The 23,441-nt window shown below is 42.1% G+C and overlaps 1 protein-coding gene across 1 annotated transcript in view; it reads left to right on the plus strand.

Annotated features, from left to right (window-relative positions):
- Nucleotides 1-23,441, plus strand: part of LOC122799215 (myosin phosphatase Rho-interacting protein-like) — a 2,938,789-nt gene that overhangs the window by 2,351,565 nt on the left and 563,783 nt on the right. Inside the window, exon 16 of the mRNA XM_044068133.1 lies at nucleotides 2,248-2,395. Within this exon, the coding sequence (XP_043924068.1) occupies nucleotides 2,248-2,395 (148 nt within the window). The remainder of the gene's footprint in view (nucleotides 1-2,247; nucleotides 2,396-23,441) is intronic.

A 23,441-nucleotide genomic window follows, 5' to 3' on the forward strand; every position in this document is an offset into this window, starting at 1 on the left:
AACAACAACTCTTCTAGTCTTCTAGTCAACTACTGTGCCTTTTTCTCTCGAGCATATTCCTTTGGAACATTGCAAAAAATTTCACTGGCATAGTCTCTCTATGAGTTTTATTGTCAGAAGAATGAGGAGGAGAATGCCCTTCTGTTTGATAGCTCACTTTTTGTTGGACAAACTTTTATATTTCATCCTTAGCATGTTCTGCATAATAATAAAAAAAAAAAAAAAAAAAAAGAATTTTACCATTAAGGAAAAAAATTCTGAAAATAGCTGGATGTAGCAACTTGAATCTCACACCTGCTTCTCGACATTCCCTGATTGTTGGAATAAATTTACCCCTGCCTGATGGTACAGTAAGTAATAATTTTCCACAAAACTCTACTGTATCCAACTTTGAGTACTTTGGCCTTATGCCACAGTTTTGTTAGAATCAACTCTTTCTGCTTGGTAGAATTGCATTTGTACTATTAAAGTTCTTGGCTGCTTTCTCATGGACAGGTTTGGAGCATGCACTCAATGTATCCTTTCAGTTAACCATTCCTATTGCGGAATACCTGTCCAGTTGCTTATTTGTGCTTTCATAAAATTAATACAGTCTTTCCATTCCAGTTTCTCTAGTACAGCAGAAAATCTCAGGTTTTCCCTACGTGCTCTGTCCTCTTAATTCTACCAATTTTTTTTAAAACATCTCTTCTTGAACAGTCTCATAACCATTTGCCCTTTTCTTCATTTTGACCTCTGATGTTTGCAGTTTTATCAGCTCATGTGAATATCTGTTAAATGTTTCTTCCATTTTTCCAGATTTTTATTTGAGTTGATATACTCTTTCTCTGTTTTGTATATTTTAATCTTCTCTGAACACTTTTGACTTTTGTTTTTCTCTAGATTACTGGAAGTCATGTGTTGCACCAAAGCTGGAGCTTCAATTTCTTTTTGCTGAACAGCTGCAGGATTCTCCCCAGCCAGTGTTTTCTCATCTCCTTTTGTGACTCATTTTTTTTCAGGTTCTGTGAATTTCTTTTTTCCTGGTATCCAGGCAGTATACTTACTAGCAGTAATTGAAATTTACCCAAAAAGGCATCTTTGGCTGTCTTTTCCGAGTTTCTGTTTTCACACTGAGAGAGCTGAAATTAAGCTGTTACTTGGTGTGCAGCCATCTTGGAAGTATAGGCTGTAATATTCCTAAGTATGTTTTCCTCATACCAGTGGACTAGCCATAGTGAACTACAAAGGCTGACCCACTAGATTTGGCAGTGGGCTGTAATCACATAGAGGATAGCAGATATAGGGTGGTGGCAGCTGCTATGCAGCTGTAAATAAGCAGTACCATTTAGGCTGCAATCCAACCCATTTATGTCTGCACAGGAGCACTGAATGTATGAGATTCCTGGAAAGAGAGGAAGACCCAATGTTAGACATCAGTCCTAATGCCTTTACCCGCTGCTCAGCCGGTACACACCAAAGACAGTGTGAAAGAGTAGTGCTTGTGTGCCCCTATCCTTCCTTTGCAGTGCACATAATACATAAACATTTCAAGACTTTTCATCTGGTCACAGCCTGGACTAGTTCTGAGTCTTTGCTGCTGGCTTGTAGGAAGCCACACCAGTGAGTAGCTTACTATGAAGACTGAAAAAAATAGTGCAACAATTGAAGAACTAGCTCACAATTGTAAAGGTGAGAAAACAGATCATGGCACTGCCGCAGTATTTGATTCCACCCAATTTAAGTAATAGGCATCCTTCAAAATTTCTTTAATAAACAAAGCATTTTAATAGAGAAGTGCCAGTTTCATATGGCAGTACTTGTCCATCTTTTATAGTGTAGGTATTTATGGTGTAATGGAGTCATCACAGGTAAGGGAGTGTATTAACCACTGTGATAATTCCAGCTCAGGCTTCTTGTGTCTAGGATGCGCCACACAGATGAAGTCCTCACCTTGCTGCAAATGGCTATACGTATAGCTAGGAATGTATGCCTGTAAGTCATTTGTCCCAGCTGCTGAAGTTTCAGCTCAGGTTGGGCTTCCATGAGAGACATGGTCTGCTGAGTAGTTAAACAGGTCTTAAGGGGCTATATCAGAAGCATAAATGAAAGATCTTACGGTTGCTGTTACCCTGACCATCACAGTAAAGCTCCTGAGGTTATTTGTAGTGCATCCTCTAACAGTACAGAATAAGATTGCTTTGAAGTCTGTTCTTAATTTAAAAGATAAGCATATTAGGTTTCACAGTCTGTTGGTTATTCATGTAGGCAACATGTGAGCGTGGATTTGCTGCAATGGAGGAGTCACATCAGAAGGTAATCGAAGAACTTCAGCGACAGCATCAGAGGGAGCTGGAGAAGCTAAAGGATGAGAAGGATAGACTACTTGCAGAGGAAACTGCTGCGACTATTGCTGGTAGGTACCATCTGCGATTTTGTGCTTGAAATTCTGACATAAATTGCCTGTTATTACCATCTTGTAATGTCAGAGACTTTCATCTCTTATTTTGCTGCCGTTTCTCTGTCTACTGCTGTTTATGAACGTGTGCTTTATGGTCAGATGACTGTGCTGCCATGGCCTAGTGGCGGTTTTAAATGTCAGAAATAGTGTTCAAATATATTTTTTTCCATCTTATAATAAATTAAGAACTTGGTCATTTTCATAGACAGCATGTTACAGTAGTAAAAAAAAAAAAAAGACTGTAATAGCATAGTCTAATGTAAGTCATCTATGAAAGGCTGGAAGCCTGCAGTGTCAGAGGTGTTTACATTTCAAAGAGGAGGATTTTTTAAACACTTCATTAAAACGTGACATGGGTACATGTACTGCAGCAAACCAAACTAACATTTTTGTTATTTTCATGCAGATATGCATTTAACAGTTGCTCACTCCGGCATTATATGACTTGCTCAATTACTGCCTTTCCTTAAATTCTACTTCTCCCCCTCCTGAACACTGTGCTGCATGTACTGTTCCCACAATTTCCATTTATTTCTATGTTATTTACTTTTTTTTTTCCTAAAGACTCAATATCCATTTATTTTGTCTCCTTAAATGTTCAGTAAGTCTGTTGCAGTTGGTTTAGATTTTGGTTTCCATTTTCTAGTAATTACTTTTTTTGCAGCCATTAGCATTAAACTTAGTAAGGGTTAACCATATCTCAGTTCGGAATAATTATTTTCATAGTTTGACATTTGATCCCCCAATATTTCTGAAAGGTATTCTTTAGGGAATTGTTAAAATCAGCCAATTTGCTCCATTCACAGAAAGCATGTTCCTAATTACCTCTGTGTTTCTGTTTCCCGTCACAGCTCCAGCATTTTATTTTATTTATTTATTTATTTTGTTTTACATTTGTTGACTGGGCTAGTCCAGCTGGATATATGTCCATTTTCAGTGGAGGCCCGGGGAGAAAAGCTCCACAAATTACAACAACATAAAAGGTCAAGACAAAGACAATAACAGTATAATTTGGTACATAAGTTTTAACAATTATAGTACAAGCCTAAGATTATATATTTTATATTTCGGTAGGAAAAAGGAAAAATTTATCTAAGAATAGATGAATAAGACTAATGCATTTGTATTAGAAATGGTGTAGTACAAATCTTTATAACATATTACAAAATTAGATACACCTAGTAATTTATGATAAGAGATACTGAGGTCTCACAAAAACCTAAGAAAGAAAAACACTAGAGATCAATAGATAGAGTATAGAAGAACAGCAAACAAGGATGGATTTCTAGTGTTATTTAACACATAGGTTGTGATACTATATGAAGGTGTTTGATCATTCCACTGTATATACTTATTTACATGAGAAAAAATCCTAAGGAAGGTTAAGCTCACTAAAAATTAGTGAGACAACACAAGATCATAATAGGCTAGGAATTGTGGGAGTCTAGTTAATAGTTAGGTACTTAGTCTGGGTAACTATCTGCCTTAGGAAAAAAATATCTGAAGTCTGTATGAACTATAAAAATACAAATCCAGTCACAGCCGAGCAAAAATTCTAAACCTTCTGGACTTTGCATAATTGGGTTTCATACAGATGTCATTATGTTCTTCCTTTTAGTATTGCCTTTCCATTCACTCTTCTGGATCTTTTGTTACCTCCTGTGATTGACTCCTATAGTTATCATGCAGCATTTTATACCCCATATTACAATCCCATATCCCTTTCTCTTTGTCTATACACGATCAATCCCTGGCAGGAAAGGTAGTGTCTAACCTGCAGTACAAACTTCTACTTAGATTCATCCCACTCTGATAACTTTCTCTCTGTAGTTGTTTGCTCCCCAAATCTTGGTTCCTTTGCTAATTTTCTTCAGTCACTTTACAGCACCCTCTTGCCTACTTTCTATATCCTACTTGCATTTATCCCTTTGATAAAATCTCCTTTCTCTGTTCCTGTGCTGGTTTGGTTCTTACAAACACTTTCTGCTACCTTATGTATATAATACTGTTTTTTCCCTCAAGGACCTCCATCCAGAATCTTACTGTCTCCTTACTTCTCAAAATTATTCCCCCTTTACATCATTATCTCATTTCCACTTTGACTTAATAACCTTATGCTTGTGTTATATGTAGAATAATTTAAGACATTTTCAAGTTCTTTTGGGGAATAAAATTAATGAAGGTAAAACAAAGGCTGTAGCAGAAAACTATGCACCCATACATGAACTGGTTCAGCAGTACCCATATTTATGGGGACATGATGAGATGAAGTATTTAGATGTATGTATTAAAAAGGATTCTGTTACAGCTAAACAAAAGATAATACAAAAACTGAGAAACGGGAAGATTTTTATTATAAATATGGATTGTAAAATACAAGTAGTGAAAATGTTTTTATTTCCTTTAGTTGCCCTACAGGTCAGGTATATTTCTATCACCCAGAAGAGAAGTTGTAGATGACCATAAAAAGTTGAAGGGATTTATTTGGGAGAGGAGGAGGGCAAGAGTTAAGGGAGATAAATTGATCTTCCCATACAGTAAGGTGGATTAAGATTACCTGATTTGATGGGATACTTTAGAGTTAGTCATTCAAGGCTCATATACATACATATACCACAAGCATTGATTTTAAATCAAAGTGGAAATGGATGATGAAAGTAGAATTTTGGATGCAGGTCCTTGAGAAGAAAAGCAATTTACAGAATATTATGTTAATAAAGTAGCCCGGAATATTCCAAGAACTAAACCGACATGGGACTGGAGAATAGATTTTTTTATCAGTAGGTATGACTACAAGTAGGGGCATCAAAAGTAGACAAGAGGGGACTTGAACTTACTGGAGAGAATTTGCAAACGACCCAAGATATTGGGAACAAGTTACTAGAGAGGTGAAGGTAATAGAGTGGGATTAGGCCAAGTAGGAGTTTGAACAGCAGGTTAGATATCGCCTTCCCTACCATGGATTGTTATAGTATAAGCAAAGAGGAAGAGATAATAGAGTAAGTGAAATACCAGCTTTGGTAGAATTTTAACTGAGCTTAAAACAGAAGATGGTGTTAAAAAGATAATTAGTAGGGCATATAAATTGCTGTATGTTAACTATAAGAATCAGTTGGAGAAGGTTTTCAAATATTAGAAAGAGAGACTGGAAAGGCAGTTTAAAATGAATAATAGGAGAGCATTTGTGTGGCTTGCAAGTGTGCAACAAAGTCCAAGAGATTCAAGATTTTTGCTTGTGTTTGCAAAGGTATTTTATACCCCAAGCAGAATTCAGAGAAATTTTCTTCAGGTACAGTGGATATAAAAAGTGTACACACCCCTGTTAAAATGCCAGGTGTTTGTGATATAAAAAATGAGACCACAGTAAATAATTTCAAAACTTTTCCCACCTTTAATGTGACCTATAACCTGTACAATTCAATTTAGGGGGGAAAATATAAAAAACGTACCATAAGCTGGTTGCTTAAGTGTGCACACCCTTAAACTAATACTTTGTTGAAGCACATGTTGATTTAATTACAGCATTCAGTCTTCTTGGGTAGGATTATATCAGCATGGCACATCTTGACTTGACAATATTTGCCCACTCTTCCTTGCAAAAGTGCTCCAAATATGTCAGATTGCAAGAGCATCTCTTGTGCACAGCCCTCTTCAGGTCACCCCACAGATTTTCTATTGGATTTAGGTCTTGGCTGTGGCTGGGCCATTCCAAAACTTTAATTTTCTTCTGGTGAAGCCATTCTTTTGTTGATTTGGTGTATGCTCAGGGTCATTGTCACGTTGAAAGGTGGAATTCCTCTTCATCTTCAGCTTTCTAGCAGATGCCTGAAGGTTTTGGGCCAAACTGACTGGTATTTGGAACTGTTCATAATTCCCTCCACCTTGACTAAAGCCCCAGTTCCAGCTGAAGAAAAGCAACCCCAAAGCATGATACTGCCACCACCATGCTTCACCGTGAGGATGGTGTTCTTTTGGTGATGCGAAGTGTTGTTTTTGCACCAAACGTACCTTTTGGAATTGTGGCTAAAAAGTTCAACCTTGGTCTCATCAGACCATAACATATTTTCCCACTTGCTTTTGGGAGACTTGATGTATTGTTTTGCAAATTTTAGCCGGGCCTGGATGTTTTTCTGTTTTAGAAAAGGCTTCTGTCTTGTGACCCTACCCCATAGTCCAGACATATGGAAAACATGGATGATTGTTGTCACATGTAGTACACAACCAGTACTTGCCAGAAATTCCTGCAGCTCCTTCACTGTTGCTGTAGGTCTTTTGGGAGCCTCCCTGACCAGTTTTCGTCTTGTCTTTTCATCAGTTTTGGAGGGACATCCAGTTCTTTGCAACATCACTGTTGTCCCATATTTTCTCCACTTTTTGATGACTGTTTTCACTGTGTTCCATGGTATATCCAATGCTGTGGAAATGTTTTGTACTCTTCTCCTGACTGATCTTTCAGCAATGGGAACCCTTGATGCTTTGTAAGCTCTCTGCAAACCATGGCTTCTGCTAAAGCAGGCAACTGAGTAAATGTCAGTAAAATCCTACTATGACAGCTGAACTTTATTTGGCATTAATCAGAGTCTCTCTAATTGATGGCAGGTGTGTACCCAAGAAGACTGAATGCTGTAATTAAATCAAAAGGTGCTTCAACAAAGTATTAATTTAAGGGTGTGTACACTTATGCAACTAGCTTATTGAATGTTTTTTATTTTTTATATTTTCCCCCCTAACAGATTTGTTTGTTTTCCAATTGAATTGTACAGGTTACAGGTCACATTAAAGGTGGGAAAAGTTTTGAAATGATTTATTGTGGTCTCATTTTTTTATATCACAAAACCTGGCATTTTTAACAGGGGTATGTACACTTTTTATATCCACTGTATATAGCAGATGCTGGAGTTATGATGGGACAGAGAGATGTAATTGGAAATGTGTTTTTTTATAATGTAATGACTTGATAAATTTTTAATCTATTACTGTGCCAGAAATGTTGAGGGAGCATATGGTTCTAACTAAGGAAATGAGTCTTTTAATCTGTAATAACAAGATACGAGTTGCCTTCACACAGTAAGGTCTTGCTACATTTAATGCTGTTGGTTGCTCCCAAAAGGTAATTGCTAGAAAATGCAAATCAAACTCTAAACCAAATGTAATGAAAGTATTTTATATTGTAAAGGAGATACAAAAAAAAAAAAAAACAAAACTGGAGGTGGGAACTTCAGAAAAGGGATGAAGCAAATTACCTAGAGATAAATAGAATTTTTAGGAACAAACAATACGTGCATAGTAATGTTCAGGAGGAGTGAGTGTTAAGAGAAAACAGCAACTGAGCAATGTATATAATGTTGGAGTGAAATGATAATTGTTAGAAAGAAAACTTATATGAAAATGAATGTTTGCAATTTTTTTTTCATTGTACATGTACTGGTGCCAGTGTTTAGAATATTTTTTTGTACATGTACTGGTGTCAGTGTCTGCAGTGTTAGAACATAATAAAAATATTTACATCTAAACCCCTGTTACTATTATCTATTTACATTAGAAAATGCAAAATGTTTAATACAAGCTCGGCCAGTATAGCTAACCTAGCAGACAAACCTTTAACTATTAAGTTATCCAAAGATAAGAAAAATAGTTTCCACATGTCCCTGGTCACTCCTCTTTATTTACTAAACATTCCCATTTACAAATACAAGCATTACAATGCAAAAGATCTGTATTTTATATTTGGCAATGTAATATTTTGTGTGATTAGATATTCAGTCATAATATATTGGATTGGCAAAAGCAAATTTCTGAAGTTTTAAAATAGACTCTGGGAGGAACTCTGAGACCTCCCCTCCCCCTCTTCCAGACTGCCCATCTGGAATCTTTATCTTCTTAAACTATAATAACATTAAATCCGAATCTGTAAATGTGTGATAAAAAGGAACAACAAACATAACCTCCTCAAAGACTGTTAACATTTTGTCCAACCATCTTCAGCTGCAAACCTTGACACTATGACACTGCTGAACAATATCTTGTCAGCTTGACATTTAAATATAAATATCTAACGTCTATGAACATACAGGTCAACTTTTCATTTTAGTCATCTGAGGTGTTATTTTAAGTGCAGAGCACTCCAGATTACTAACAGTTTTAGGTAGAGCTTAATATGCATGTATCACCAAGGTATATCAAACACAAGAACTGCAGACTGTAGCAATGTGATCAAAACATTTTCCAGTATATAGAACTTCAGGTATTTTCCTTTTCTATAAATATAATCAGCGTGAAGAACATCACTTTAAACAGAAAATGTAAATGAAAAAAATTCATCATATGACCTACAGTTCACCTTTCATCTGATATGACTAGTATGTGCTGCCTTTTGCCAGTGAGCCATTAGAGCTCTAGAAACAGGTAAGACCTCAGCTTATAGACCTCCTAGGAACTTTCAAACTGTTCACAGCAAACCCTTTTATCTGCCCAGTCTTTGATGTGACGTTCTCCGTATCACCCTATGGCCACATTTTATTTGCTTGTTTTATTTATACTTGTTGACTGGTTTAACCTTCCTCCTTTTGTGCTGATCCATACTCTTGTATAGCTATCAAAGCCTCTTGGGAATCTCTAAAAGTTTAAGTCCTCATAGGAAGCAACTCTAAAGAAGATGAGATAAAACATTCAAAACCACAAGTTCCTAAGTTCATACTCTTTCACATAAACCAGAGGCTATGCCCTTTTACATTCTGTTTGAACACAATAACCACTATCAAAAATACTCATTTATCCATTCACCCTCACCTGTCTACTCACCAAAGCATCAATAAACAAAAACTCTCAAAATAAGCCAATATATGTCCTAGTTGCCTCACTTTTGGAGTCATAGCTGCATTGGGAACAAAAAGTCTATCAGTTTATTTAGTCTTAATCTGGCTAACCTCTATCTAGCCAGCCAATGTATTTTGTATTTAAAGGAAACAGTCGTGTATTTCTTCTTTTTCAGGTATTTCAGCAGTATTAGTATTTTTTTCTTCAAGCTCTGTCTTTATAATTGACTTCTCTTTAACCATCTCCAGTTCAGGTACAAAATATGCAAACTTTCATTTATCCTTTCTTTGAAAATCTTCAATGAGACTGGCAAACAAGCTGCATCTGTCTGGCTTCTGCAATGTAGTTCCCAAGTTTTGCACTCGCATTTTCAATTCCTCTGTCAAAGGTCACTGTCAGCTACTACCTAAGGCACTTGGTAAGACATGGCTTGTTTGCAAATCTTCTGAAAGGCCTTCCAAGGAAGCCACAGCTTTATCACCATTTGCTATGTGATCAGTAGTCGAGTTTAGCAACCTTGGTAAACTTAAATCTTTCCCACCTTCTTTGTTGCTTTCTTTCCAAGTTTTAAGAAGAGTATTACTTAATAAACTTCAGTTATTTCACTTAATCCAACTTTTAAGAATCTGAAAAAGTTTGGCTTTGTCAGGGGTTCTTCTTGTCTGTTGAATTTAGTGAACTTCCTTAAGAAGGTTAGTCAGGTTATAGACTGTGAACAAGCTGTTTACATGGTGTACCTTGGCCTCGTGAAGGCATTTGATACCTCATGCAAATATGATGAATAAGCTGCAGAAGCTCCATATTGATCTCCATGTGCTTAGGTTGGTATCCAACTGTCTTAGGGGATAAGACTTGTACAGTAAGATTAGAGGGTATGTCCTCCAGGAGCATGAAGGTGACCAGTGGAGTCCCTTGGGGATCTGTGTTGAGACCTCTGCGTTTCAATATCTACTTCTCAGATGTCTGTATATCAAATGAGGATCTCTGGTTAACAGAGTTAGCAGGTAACTTTAAGATAGGAGTTATCATCAAGTCTCCCGCTGACATACAGGCAGTCCAGCATGAACTTACAGTTGTCAATAGTTGGTGTTCAGAAAAATGGGTTCCAACTCGATGCTAAGAAGTACAACATTGTCACATTCAGTAAGCTACTGCTAGCCCCAGCTTGTAGTATAGAAAACATAATACTTGAAAATGAAGATACAGTGAAAAACCTGGATACTTAGGCAGGTAGCGCTCTCTCGTTTAACTGTCTCATTGTGGTTAAGAAATTCTTTTACTTTGAACAGCTCATAGCAAAAAGTATTTCCTCCAGAGTTAAAAGAATTTTTTGCCTCCTTGTATCCTGTACTGATTAGACCCTTCACTGCATACAACATCCCCTTTGGGACATACCTTCCTAAGCAAATCAAGCAATTGGATAGACCCCAGAGATTCTTAACTAAAAAGATCATGGTCTTAAAAGACGTGCGCTACCAAGTGAATGACTGGAGGCTGTATTTCTATATCTAGTGTCATATAGACTCCTTAAAGGGCAATCTGTGACTTGCTTATATGTCCATAAGGGCTCTAGTAGTCCAAGAAATCTTATACTTCCAAAATTAAGCAGTCAGACTAACAGTAGGGCCACAGACCTTTATCTACTCCAGTAAATCAATTAGACAAAAAGGGGGGATAGATTTGATACGCAGTGTCTTCCCAGAACAAACTTCCTGTCCAAGTTACGCAGTGTGACACACTGTCTGCCTTTAAGAAAGAGCTGAGCAATTGGATGGGTATTCATTAATCCCATTTTTGGTCTTACTGGCATGACTTTCTTTGAAAAGGGAGGCAAGGCCTAATAGTGGGTGCTAGTAAGGCAGAAATGGCCTCAGAGCTTGTGACTCCAGCAATCCTATGATTGTGATGAAGACACGCACTTAGCTTTAGTCTCTGTCTTAGATTCGTGTCCCAAAACTTTTTTGGCCATTTTTTCCTGTGAGGAAAAACATCCTACAAAGCACACTAAACAACAACAAAAAAAAATTTTTAAATAAAATATTCAGCTTACTTCTTTATTTTAAAATAAAATATTCAGCATTTATAGATAAACTTTCAGTGCTATCAACATCAGTGTTTTAACTTCAAGGCAGTTACAAAGAGAATGGTAGTTTGTTTACTTAAAGTTTTTTGTGATACCTTGAACCGTAGCAAAATAAAACTCACCACTAGTTTGTTGTCTTGTCTGTTTTCAGTCTGTATGGTTCTGTTTCTGTTCAACAAGGGCTGCTCCTGCTCTTACAGTGTCCGCTTCCTCTCTGACAATCGCTTTCTGTCCTGTTTCTCTCTATCTCTGAGATACACACACACACACTCACACACACACACACACACACACACTTCCTTTTGTAGAAAGGGAGTGAGTTAAGTGTATGGACTGTTCCACTTGCACCGATCAACACTGCAGCACCGCAGATGTCACTAAGGATGTCCTTCTATTCCTGTGTTGCAGTATTCCACATATGGGTTTGCCCTTCTTTCACATGCATCCGACCAGTATTCCAAAGTTTTTCAGTCCCTACTGGTGCGTCAGACGTCTGACGTGGCTGACAGGAACGCGGGCCATAAAAGTGACGTCTGCATGCACCAGCCCTCAAAACTCTTCATCCGCCACTCGTATGCCAGGTGTTCCTGCTTACCACTGATGTCAGATAAAATAATTCAGATAAGTGCCCCGTTGGGGAACCTTTCAGTCCTTCTTACTTTAACTAACGTTTATTCATGTCATCTGGAAGGGGCAAATGTAAGTGTGGCCGGCAGATTCCTCACAAAGACACTTATGATCAGTGCCTTTTTTGCTTAGGAAGGGAACACGACCACGAAAACTGCCCTATCTGTAAGGCTTTCATCCCTAAAACCCTACATCGCCGCTTACAGGCCCTTAGCCTTTACCTCGAGAACCAACGTCTTAAGAAGCTCATGCTAAGGAGGGAAGTTGCTTCAGATGCCCCGACAGAACCACCTAAGAAAAGGCCCAATATCACACGGCCTTCTTTTTCGGATACCTTCCGTACCTCCACCTGTGGCCGACATCAAGCCTGGTAGAGGAATCGGCTCCCATGAGCCAGGATACAGCGGGTACCCATGAGGAGGCCACACAATCCCGAGTAGATGGTACATCCTTAGAGGCTTTACCGACGCCTGCTTCAGATGTCAGGGGGGAACTTTTTCTGCAGGTTCATTAGAACACGCCGGCCCTATTCCTGTCTCAGCCCCATGGTCATCTCCAAGTCAAACGCCTGCGAGGCCTTTAAAGAAAAAACAAAAATACAAGTGCCTTTCTCCACTACTTGAAAGCACCCCAGACTGGCAAGCTTTCAGCCACAGTATCTTCAGTGCCTTCATGGCCTTTACAGCCTACCACTGTTGGGAGCCCTGCTACAGCCCATCCACTCCTCAGACCTAGGCCTCAGACTTCTGCCAAGGAAGAAGAAGAGGAATTCTCTGATTCCTCAGAGGACTCCTTCTCTTACACCACTCAAATTTCTTCTTCACTGGGGTATGGCTCCCCAGAGGAAGAGTCCATTGACCCTGACTCACCAGTGGAAGACAACCTTTACAGAAACCATTGGAAAAATGATAGATCACTTTTAGTGATAGTCCTCTGTCATGACCGTAGTGCAAAAGAGGTTTTATGACCTCATACAGATGGACTCCCCCAGTCCCTGTGCAGTTCTACCCATTCTGCCGGCCTTCTTGGATGCCTTCTCATCTGCATCCCTCAATCCTGACTCACAGCCCCCTGCTCCTTGCAGACCAGACAGGCTGTATAACGTTCCTGAAACTGAAAAATTCCTTATTAAGTGCCCCCCTGCTGACCCAGCTACTATTTCCATTGCTACTGATAGGGCTATTAAACTTCTGCCTACCACTACCTTACTTCCTACTGATAAGGACTGTAAGACTATGGAATGCCCAGGCAAGAATATTTACACGTCTGCCACTCTGTCCTTCAGGACCACTAACTACCAGACCCATATGGTCAAATACTCTCTAGCTCTGCTAGAGAAAGCCACTAAGGATTTGGCTGACATCCCAGACTGTCCAGCCAAAGTCTCTCACGATGTTTTTCGTGTTTCACTGTTGCAGTCATAACTGTAGGGTGCTCCTGCCGGCAGGCAGCCCGAGGTCGGCCAGAATCCCAAAGTCTGGGTCCGGCGTCGGCTGTATAAGCTAGTATCCTGATGTCAGTACGCCTTGGTACATAGCCCTCAGCCGACGCCATCTTCTCCAGTCTTTCTTGCCGTGCGGTGGAAAGTAGCTCGCAAAACGTTGGTTGGCGATTTTCGAACAGCGTATTTGGTTGTTGTCGGTCCGAAGTTCTTACTTCTCTTCTCAAAGCTAAGTACCCGTTAGAATCTTTTTCTTGTTCCTCCGATGTCAGAAAAAGTTAATAATTGTATAGCGTGTGGGAAACAAATACCTCATAAAGATTTCCACTCTTACTGTCTACCTTGCTTAGGCCCTGACCACGACGTTTCTTGTTGTCGGTTCTGTGCCAGGTTCAACTCTCGTACTATCAAGCGCAGGTACGATTGGGCTTTAAATTATTTTGGCAGACGCTTCAATTACAGAATGTCGTCGGACACTACCGGAGTTCAAAAGAAGCGCAAAGACAAAGACAGGCCTCCGAGGTCCAAACAGGACTCGTTGCAGCTGGAGCCAGCGTCCGGTTCGGCTGTCGCCAGTGAGGCGCTTTTGCAGCCCCTGTCGTCCGCCACTTCTGAACCGATGGCGATACGGACTCCCATGGGGAGCCATCAAGGCCCACTATTTTAACTGCTGCAGGACCTTCGGACGTCGCTCCTTCAGATGGGTCCGGAACCGCTGTGCAGGTACCGGCTTCTGAGGGGGTTTTCAGGCCTACTCATATCACTATTTCAAAGGCAAAGACAAAGACTCCTACTAAGTCTAAGGTTTCAGCTCAAGCTGCTTCTGAATCCACTCCCAAGACACAAAAACAATTATTGAGGATGGCTGAAGATTTGCTTACAATGATTAGGGGTTCTCACCCCCCTCCTGAGAAAAGGCCGCGACAGGATGTTACTCTGGATTCCTCTGACCAGGCTTCTGTATCTTCTGTGTCTTCCTCTGATCAGGACTATTCCTTTCCCCCTTATGAGGATTCGGATGCTGAGGATTCTTTGCCCTCGGCCTCTCCGCCTGAGGATTTTTCTTTTGGGGAAACCTTGCATGAGATGAGGGAACATTTTCATTGGGAAGGACAGGAATATTCTGCTTCCAAAAAGAGGCTTAGAGAATTTCTTCTTCTTCCTCAGCATAGGCCTTTGGCTATCCCTCCTGTCTTGGACATTGTAGATGATGCTTTTTCTGAGGCTAATTTGAATCCTGATTCCATGCCTCCTGCTCCTTCTAAGCCCGATAGATTTTATAGGGTTCCTGACTCTCATTTATTTTTATTTAAAAACCCTTCTGCAGATCCTGAAACTATTTCTCAGGGCTCTAAGGCTGCTAAGGTTGCTACTTCTAAAAATCCTATTCCCTCTGAGAAGGATTCTCGTGCTTTAGACAGGTGGGGTAAAAAGGTATATACCTCTGCTACCCTGTCTGTAAGGGCTTTAAATTGCCAGTTTCATATGTTTAAATATCAGCAATTTCTTTTGTCTGTTTTAAAGCAAAAGCTTGCTTCCCATCCTGCTTGTGCAGAGGATAAGGAACTTCAGGATGTTTTGCATGCTACTGAACAGGTTAACAAGCATAGCTTACATTGTGGTTTTGATGCTTTGGATGCTTCTTGCAGGGCTGCTGCCTCTGGTACTGTGATTAGGAGACATGCCTGGCTTCGTGAACAGAGTTTACCTGAACAGGTTAAGGCTAAGTTATTAGATGCCCCTGTTCAACAAGATGTTCTTTTTGGTTCTAAGGCTGAGGAAGTTATTAAAAAGATGGAAGAAAAGGCAAAATCCATGCAGACTGTAAAAGATTTCTTGCAAGTTCAGCCTCCTAGATTTTCCAGGAATTGGCCCTCTAAAAATTGGTCCTTTCCCACGTCTGATAGGCCTCAAAGGGGAAGATATAGACGCTCCAGAGGTCGTGGTCAAGGCCAGACCTCTTACAGATCTAGACAATGGACTGCTTCTTCACCTAGAAGGGGAGAAGACAGATCCCAATCTCAAAGAAAGCAAACTCAATGACTCTCCCGGTTGGGCTTCAGGACCCCTTCACCTGGACGCCCCTCTCGGAGGAAAACTGTCTCTTTTTTACAGAAATTGGACTCATATTACCCAGGACAGATGGGTATTGGACGTGATTTTAAAAGGTTACAAGTTCCACTTTCACACTTTGCCAAGGACTCATGGTTGGCCAGATCTGCCAAAACGTCAATGGTCAGAGGCCCTAACTCAAGTGGATGCTCTTCTGGCCATGAGAGCCATAGAGCCTGTTCCACTCTCGGAAATGGGAAAAGGGTTTTATTCAAGGCTGTTTCTGGTTCCCAGAAAACAAAACTCTTGGAGACCTATTCTGGACCTTTCTGTGTTAAACACCTTTTTGGAAATTCCAAAGTTCAAGATGCTTACTCTGCAACAGCTAATTCCAATGCTCTCTCAGGACGCCTGGATGGTGACATTGGACTTAAAGGAAGCCTATTTGCATATCCCTATCAGACAAGAATGCAGGAAATTCCTCAGGTTCAAGGCAGGTTCGAGGCACTTTCAATTCTCTGTTCTGCCCTTTGGTTTGTCTACTGCAACCAGAGTCTTCACCAAGTGCCTGGCACCAGTAGTGGCTTACTGCAGACTTCAGGGGATCCAGATTTACCCCTATTTGGACGACTGCCTTATTCAGGCAGACAGCAAAGATCTTCTGCTTCAACATCTGGACTTTGTTCAACGTCTTCTCCTACTACTGGGATTCTCAGTGAACATAAAAAGTCACATTTGATCCCTTCTCAACAAATGGTATTCTTGGGAGCCCTCTTAAATACAACCTTACAAAGGGCCTACCTCACTCCAGAAAAACAAACTCAGCTGGCTTCTACTTTCAACACCTTGGCAACTCTATCTCAGCTCACTGCAAGGAAATTCCTGCAGGCTCTGGGCTACATGGCTTCCTGCATTCTGTTGATTCCAAACGCAAGGCTTCACATGAGAAAGCTTCAATGGTATCTGAAAAGTGTATGGTCACAGCATTACCACGATCTGGATATTCTGATTCCTCTGATCCCCTGCCTCCAGAAGGAATTCCTCTGGTGGTCCAGGGCTTGCACTTTAAACGAAGGAAAACCTTTTCGTCTCCCTCAACCTACTCAAATCCTAACCACGGACGCCTCGGATTATGCTTGGGGAGCACACTTTCTAGACAATTGCCAGCAGGGAACCTGGACAAAGGACCATCTTCACTGGCACATCAATCTGAAGGAAATGTTGGCAGTTCAAAATGCCCTTTTAGCCTTCAAAAACGTTTTACAACCAGGGCCTCTGCTAATTCGCACAGACAACACCACGGTCATGTGGTACATCAACAAGCAGGGGGGTTCTCATTCATACCCCCTTTGCAGACTAGCTATGGGTTTATGGGACACAGCTCTAAATTTCAATCTGCATCTCCAGGCTCAGTTCATTCCAGGGAAACAGAATCTCTTAGCAGACAGTCTGAGCAGAAACATTTCAGATCCTCACGAATGGATGCTAGACACCAACTTGTTCAACAGGATTACTGCAGTTTGGGGATGTCCCCAGATAGATCTGTTTGCATCCCATCTCAATCATCAGCTGCCTCGCTTTTTGCACCAGGTCCTTCCACAAAACAGCATGGAGAGTGGATGCCCTGTCCTTCAGCTGGAGAAGCCTTTCAGCATATGCCTTCCCTCCTCTTCCTCTACTGCCTCGGGTACTACTGAAGATAAAACAGGACAAGCCCAAGTTCCTCATCTTGATTGCTCCAAATTGGCCTCGACAGTTTTGGTATCCAACCTTGAAGCTCCTGTTCTCGGGGCCTCCTTGGATTCTCCCAATGAACCCTTCGCTTCTGTCCCAGCATCAGGGTCAGTTACTACATTCCAATCTCAAGACCCTTTGCCTGGCAGCTTGGCTCTTCAAAGGAATTTGATTTCCTCTAGTCTTCCCAAACAAGTTTTGGATGTTCTTTTGGAAGCTAGACGGCCTAGCACTAGGAAATCCTATGCCTCTAAATGGAAGAGGTTTTCTATTTGGATGCAGGACCGAGGCTCTGTTCCTCAGGTTCCTGATCTCTCCTCTATTTTGCTTTACCTTTCGGAACTTTTATCTAAAGGACTTTCCTTTTCTTCCATTAAGATACATGCTTCTGCTATCTCTGCACATTACAGTTCTGATCCTCCTGTTTTTTCACATCCTTTGGTGAAGCAGTTCTTGAGAGGGGCTAAAAATTTGCGGCCTCCAAGGACCCCTCCTGTCCCTGCCTGGGATCTTAATTATGTTTTAGAAAAACTTACTTTGCCTCCTTTTGAGCCTGCTGCATCTTCAGATATTAAGTTTCTATCCTGGAAGACTGTTCTTTTGCTAGCATTGACCTCTGCCAGAAGGGTCTCAGAGTTGCAAGCTCTCATGGCTGTGGAACCATACCTTATTTTCCATCAGGACAGAGTATCCTTGAGGACCAATCCTACTTTCATGCCTAAGGTGATTTCGAAAGTGGCTTTAAATCAGACAATTCACCTTCCTACTTTCTTTCCAAATCCTCAAAATAAAGGGGAAAGGATTTTGCATTCATTGGATGTGCACAGACAGTTACGATTTTACTTGGACAAGACTAAAGATTTCAGAAAGTCTAACCAATTGTTTGTTTCCTTTGCCTCCAGTTCTCTTGGAAAACCTATTTCTAAACAAACTATTTCCAAATGGATTGCTTATGGAATCAGATTTTGTCATCATGGGAAACAGTTTCCAGGGACCATTAGAAGTCATTCTACTAGAGCAGCTGCTACTTCTACAGCTTTCCTCAGAGGAGTCCCTACCAAGGATATCTTGGAAGCTGCTACTTGGAGTTCTGTGCATACTTTTTCCAAGCACTACAATCTCCCCTTGTTTTCTAAGTCTAGGGCAGGCTTTGCCTCTGCTGTCTTGCAGGGTATTCTTGCCTCCCCTTCTTCTATCTAAAGCCTCCTCCCCCTCTACACTGCTTTGGGATTCCACCCTACAGTTATGACTGCAACAGTGAAACACGAAGAACATAGTACAGTTGTGTACACCTACCATAAATGTAGATGTTCGAGTGTCTTCACTGTTGCAGTCGGGTTTCCCTCCCTCCTATCCCCTCTTTCTCTTATTTGTGGTGTATTTGTGTTTCCTTGTTGGATTCATTTTTGATTTGTTGGGGACTTCTGACATCTAGGGCAAGAAAGGCTGGAGAAGATGGTGTCGGCTGAGGGCTATGTACCAAGGCGTACTGACGTCAGGATACTAGCTTATACAGCCGACGCCGGACCCAGACTTTGGGATTCTGGCCGAACTCGGGCTGCCTGCCGGCAGGAGCACCCTACAGTTATGACTGCAACAGTGAAGACACTCGAACATCTACATTTATGGTAGGTGTACACAACTGTACTTTTCTCTCCTAGCTCTTGCCTCCCAGGTGAACAGACATTCCAGTAGGTGTAGATATGATGCAGCAGAGCCTTCCGCTAGGTCAGCTGCATCAGCCTCTGCTCTTAGAAGGTATGCCTAGCTTCGTCTGATGACTTCAGGGCAAAACTCATTGATGCCCCCCTAGATCCCTCTGCGTTATTCGGTTCCAAGGTGGCAGATCTCTTCAAATCTTTACAGCAAAAAGGAAAAGAAATGCAGGACCTTAGACACCTGCTAGTTTCTCTCATACCCAAGTTCCATAGGAACTACCCGGCCAAGACTCCGTTCATCTGGAAATATGCACGGCCAGTGCCTCCCTCCAGACCTAGGAGACCTCCTAGAAAGCAAACTCCTCTGGCTAGAGCTTCCCCAGCCCCTAGCCAGTGGACCCCCTTTCAGGATAAGGCATGGTAGTGTCTGACTACCTGCAAATCTTCCTGAAACCCTCTCTCACCCCCCCCCCCCACCCGGTCCTGTCTGTCTGACTCTCTCACTGTCTCCCTGCCTGGTCCCACATTACCACAGACAGATGGGTTCTATCCATCATCCAGAATGGCTATTTCATATCCTGGCTCTCCCATCTGGTAAGAGAGAGTAACCCCCAACCTCCCAGCAATCAGCTCCACCTCCTACAACCTGTACTACAAATTTTACTGCCCCAAGGCACCAGAGAAACAGTGCCTTTGGAAGCAAGAGGGGAAAGGATTTTACTCGAGGATTTTTCTGGTACCCAGAAAAGAGGGACCATGGAGACCCATCTTGGACCTCTCACTGCTAAACCCGTTTCTCAAGGTCCCTACCTTCAGGATGCTTTCTCTTCCCCCTGCTTCTGCCCCATAGGTTCATGGTGACCCTAGAGGTAAAGGATGTTTACCTACACATCCCAGTAAAGCCCACCTTCAGGAAATACTTGAGATTTTTAGCAGGCTCTTCCCACTTTCAATTCTCTGCCTTGCCATTTGGGCTTTCCACAAAATGTCTGGCTCCAGTCATTGCCTATTGCAGAACAAAGGGAATCCAGATATTCCCTTACCTAGACCATCTTTTGATCCAAGACGACAATCCAAAGACCCTCCTCCTTCACACTCCGTTTCTTCTGACCCTTTTACAGTTTGTAGGGTTTCAGATAAACTTCCCGAAGTCCCATCTGGAGCCCACACTGGACATTGTTTTCCTAGGGTGCAGGATTTGCACAGACCTCATGCAGGCCTTCCTGCCAGCAGACAAAGTGGCATCCCTGACCGTCCACCTGCTCGGCATCCTTCAGACATCAGAACTGACTGCAAGACAATACCTGAGGCTCCTGGGTTAAATGTCATCCACTATACCCATGCTTCCTTTGGCAAGACTGAACATGAGAAAGCTACAGTGGTATCTTCGGTCAGTCTGGACCCAGTACTCCCATCCCCTGGAATTCAGGGTCCACCTTCTACCTTGCCTGAAACAAGAACTTTGCTGGTGGCTGTCACAAGTAACCATGAACCCAGGCCTTCCTCTCCAACCCAGATCATGCATACAGATGCATCAGACCTGGGCTGGGGAGCAACTCTAGGCACAGGACAGGTTTGGGGTTTGTGGCAACACCCACACAATCTAGAACACATCAATGTCAGGGAAATGAGGGCAATCCTCCTTGCTCTGGAAGCCTTTTCCCCTTACCTACACCAAGGCCCACTTAAAATTTTCACGGACAACTCCACTGTCCTATGGTATCTCAACAAAAAGGGGGGCACCAAATCCTAGATACTCTGCAGACTAGCCATGTGGGTATGGGAGCTATTCGCCTCCCAGGGGATGACCCTACAGGCAGTTTACATCCCCTTCCTTCACAACATCCAGGCAGACTCTCTCAGCAGGACCATCACAAACAACCACAAATGGATGCTTCACAGAGACATCTTCCTGGACTTGGTCCACTGGTGTGGTATACCTCAAATAGACCTGTTCGCCTCCTCCATCAACAGGCAACTTCCTGGCTATTGCACCAGGACACTAGACCCCAAGGCACTGGCAACAGATGCCTTCACAATTTCATGGAAGGGGAAATTTCTGTATGCATCTCCCCTTCCCATTAATTCAGAAAGTGCTACTAAAATTCAGCAGGACAACCCAAAAATCTTGATGGTTTCCCCCTGTTGGCCAAGACAGCACTGGTTCCCCCTCTTACTTCTTTTGTCCGAGGGCAATCACTGCAAGTTACCCCCCTTAGTGGACCTGCTCACACAGAACAAGGGATCTCGGATACATCCACAGTGGCAGTCTTTGAACCTCACTCTGTGGCTGATAGGATTCTGATCCCTTTTAGACACCTGTACAACGAGGACATGCTCAATGTCCTGCAGGAGGCCAGGAAACCCAGTACTAGAAAATCTTAACTATCCAAGTAGAAAAGCTTTTCCTTATGGTGTCACAAAAGACAGCTGGACCCGCTGGAAAGTGACATCCCTCTAATCATGGCTTACCTGTGTGAACTACTACAGACAGGACTGCCTTACTCTTCTATAAAAGCACACCTGTCCGCTATCTCTGCCTGTCTCCTCCTGGATCCACCCTTAGCATCCAGATTACCGTCAAAGCTTTTCCTCAAAGGGGTCCTTCATCTTAGATCCCCAAGGAAACCGACACCACCTCCATGGGATCTCAACTATGTACTGGAAAAGTTCACCCTGGCTCCCTTTGAGCTAGTGGCTAAAGCTTCCTTAAAGTTCTGCACCTGGAAAACTGTCTTATTGGTGGCTCTTACCTCAGCCAGGAGGGTCTCAGAGCTACAAGCTCTGATGGCTGACCCAGTATTCCTTATCTTTCATCTGGACAGGCTCTCCCTCAGGACTAACCCCTACTTCATGCCCAAGGTGCTGAACGACATATCCTTGAACCAGTCCATCCACCTACAGATCCTTATTTCCTAATCCTCAGTGGGATAGTGAGAGAGTACTCCATACCCCAGATGTTCACAGACAGCTGAGGTATTACCTCCATAAAACCAAGTCTGTTTGGAAATCTGGCCAACTATTTCTCTCTTTCCACCCCAGGGCTCTGGGGAAAGCTGTGGCCAGACAATTTCAGCCTGGATCTCCAAGGCCATTATTTTTTGCTACTGGTGCCACAGTAAAACATTGTAGGAATCTATTAAAGTCCACTCCACAAGAGATACGGCCTCTTCAGGAGCCCTTTTTAAGGGACTAGACACTAACACTATCCTTGAAGCTGCTACCTGGTCCTCACTACACACGTTCACTGAACACTACCAGCTGGACCAAATCTCTAGGACCAGAGCAGGATTTGCCAGGGCTGTCCTCCATGGATTCCTGGAGAGCTCCACCTGACTACCACCCAATTCTTAGTGAGCTGTGGCACTCACCCATATGTGGAATAATGCAACATAGGAACAGAAGGACATAGACAAGTTGTGTAAAATCTTACCATAACCATAGATGTCCTTCTGTTCCATGTTGCAGTATTCATTCCTACCCTCCTTCCTACCCTCCTTCCCTTCCTGTCCAATTGCACTTGCTCCTCCAGGTGGCACTAGACAAGCTATGCCCTTTTACGACTGGCTCCAACTGGGGCTTTTGTTCTGAGGGCTGGTGCATGCAGACATCACTTTTATGCTCCTCGTTCTTGTCAGCCATGTCAAACGTCCGACGGACCAGGAGGGACTGAAAAAGTTTGGAATACTGGCCGGACACACGTGTAAGAAGAAGGGTAAACCCATATGTGGAATACTGCAACATGGAAGAGAAGGACATCTGTGGTTATGGTAAGATTTTACACAACTTTTCTTTATTAAGAGGTAATACACCACATGACCTCCCCTAAGCTCAGACATGCTGGAATGAATACCGTCAGCCAACTAGACCCTACCTTGGCTGGCTCACAACCTTAATGACAGATGGCTGTCCTTTTTTGGACCTATAGTCCATTTGCAGCAGTACTTAGCAGTATTACCACATTGATAACAGATGTATCACTGCGGTTGATTATAATATGCGTAGTCCACATCGATAACAGATGTATCACTGTGGTTGATTATAATATGCGTAGTCCTATGTTGCATGGACTCCTCTCTTTGGCTGACTCATCATGTTGATTAGAGTTTTCTTATAGGTTCATAGTTTGGTACTAGGCTATTGGCCCTAGGTTCCTATACAAGCCTAGCCATGACAATTCCCTGGCTATTTCTTCCCACAGTATTTACTTCCCTGGACCCCTGTCTAGCAGGGTGAATGACGTGACCCCCGGGGTGAATTTCCCATCTCCCATCCAATCATCAAGGTTCCTTTTGAAGAGGACCAAAGAGGTGCTCTGCTTGACATGTATGGGCAGTCTGTTCCAGAGTCTGGGGAGTCTCTGGGTCAGGAACCTATCCCTCCAGCATATTTTGTTCATTGTGATGACAAAGTTTAGCATGTCCAACAGCTCTGGGTTTGACATAGCCTTGTATGTTAAGCAGAGATCACCTCTGAGTAGACGATATGTGACAGAGTATAGGTGGAGTTTTTTTAGACGGTCAGCGTAGGGCATCTGCTTTAGGCCTGTGATACTTTGTGCAGAACATTATATTTATTTTAATATTTCGT

This window comes from Protopterus annectens, chromosome 4.part0 (genome assembly GCF_019279795.1).
Source record: "Protopterus annectens isolate FY-2018-M chromosome 4.part0, PAN1.0, whole genome shotgun sequence".
Taxonomy (NCBI): domain Eukaryota; kingdom Metazoa; phylum Chordata; order Ceratodontiformes; family Protopteridae; genus Protopterus; species Protopterus annectens.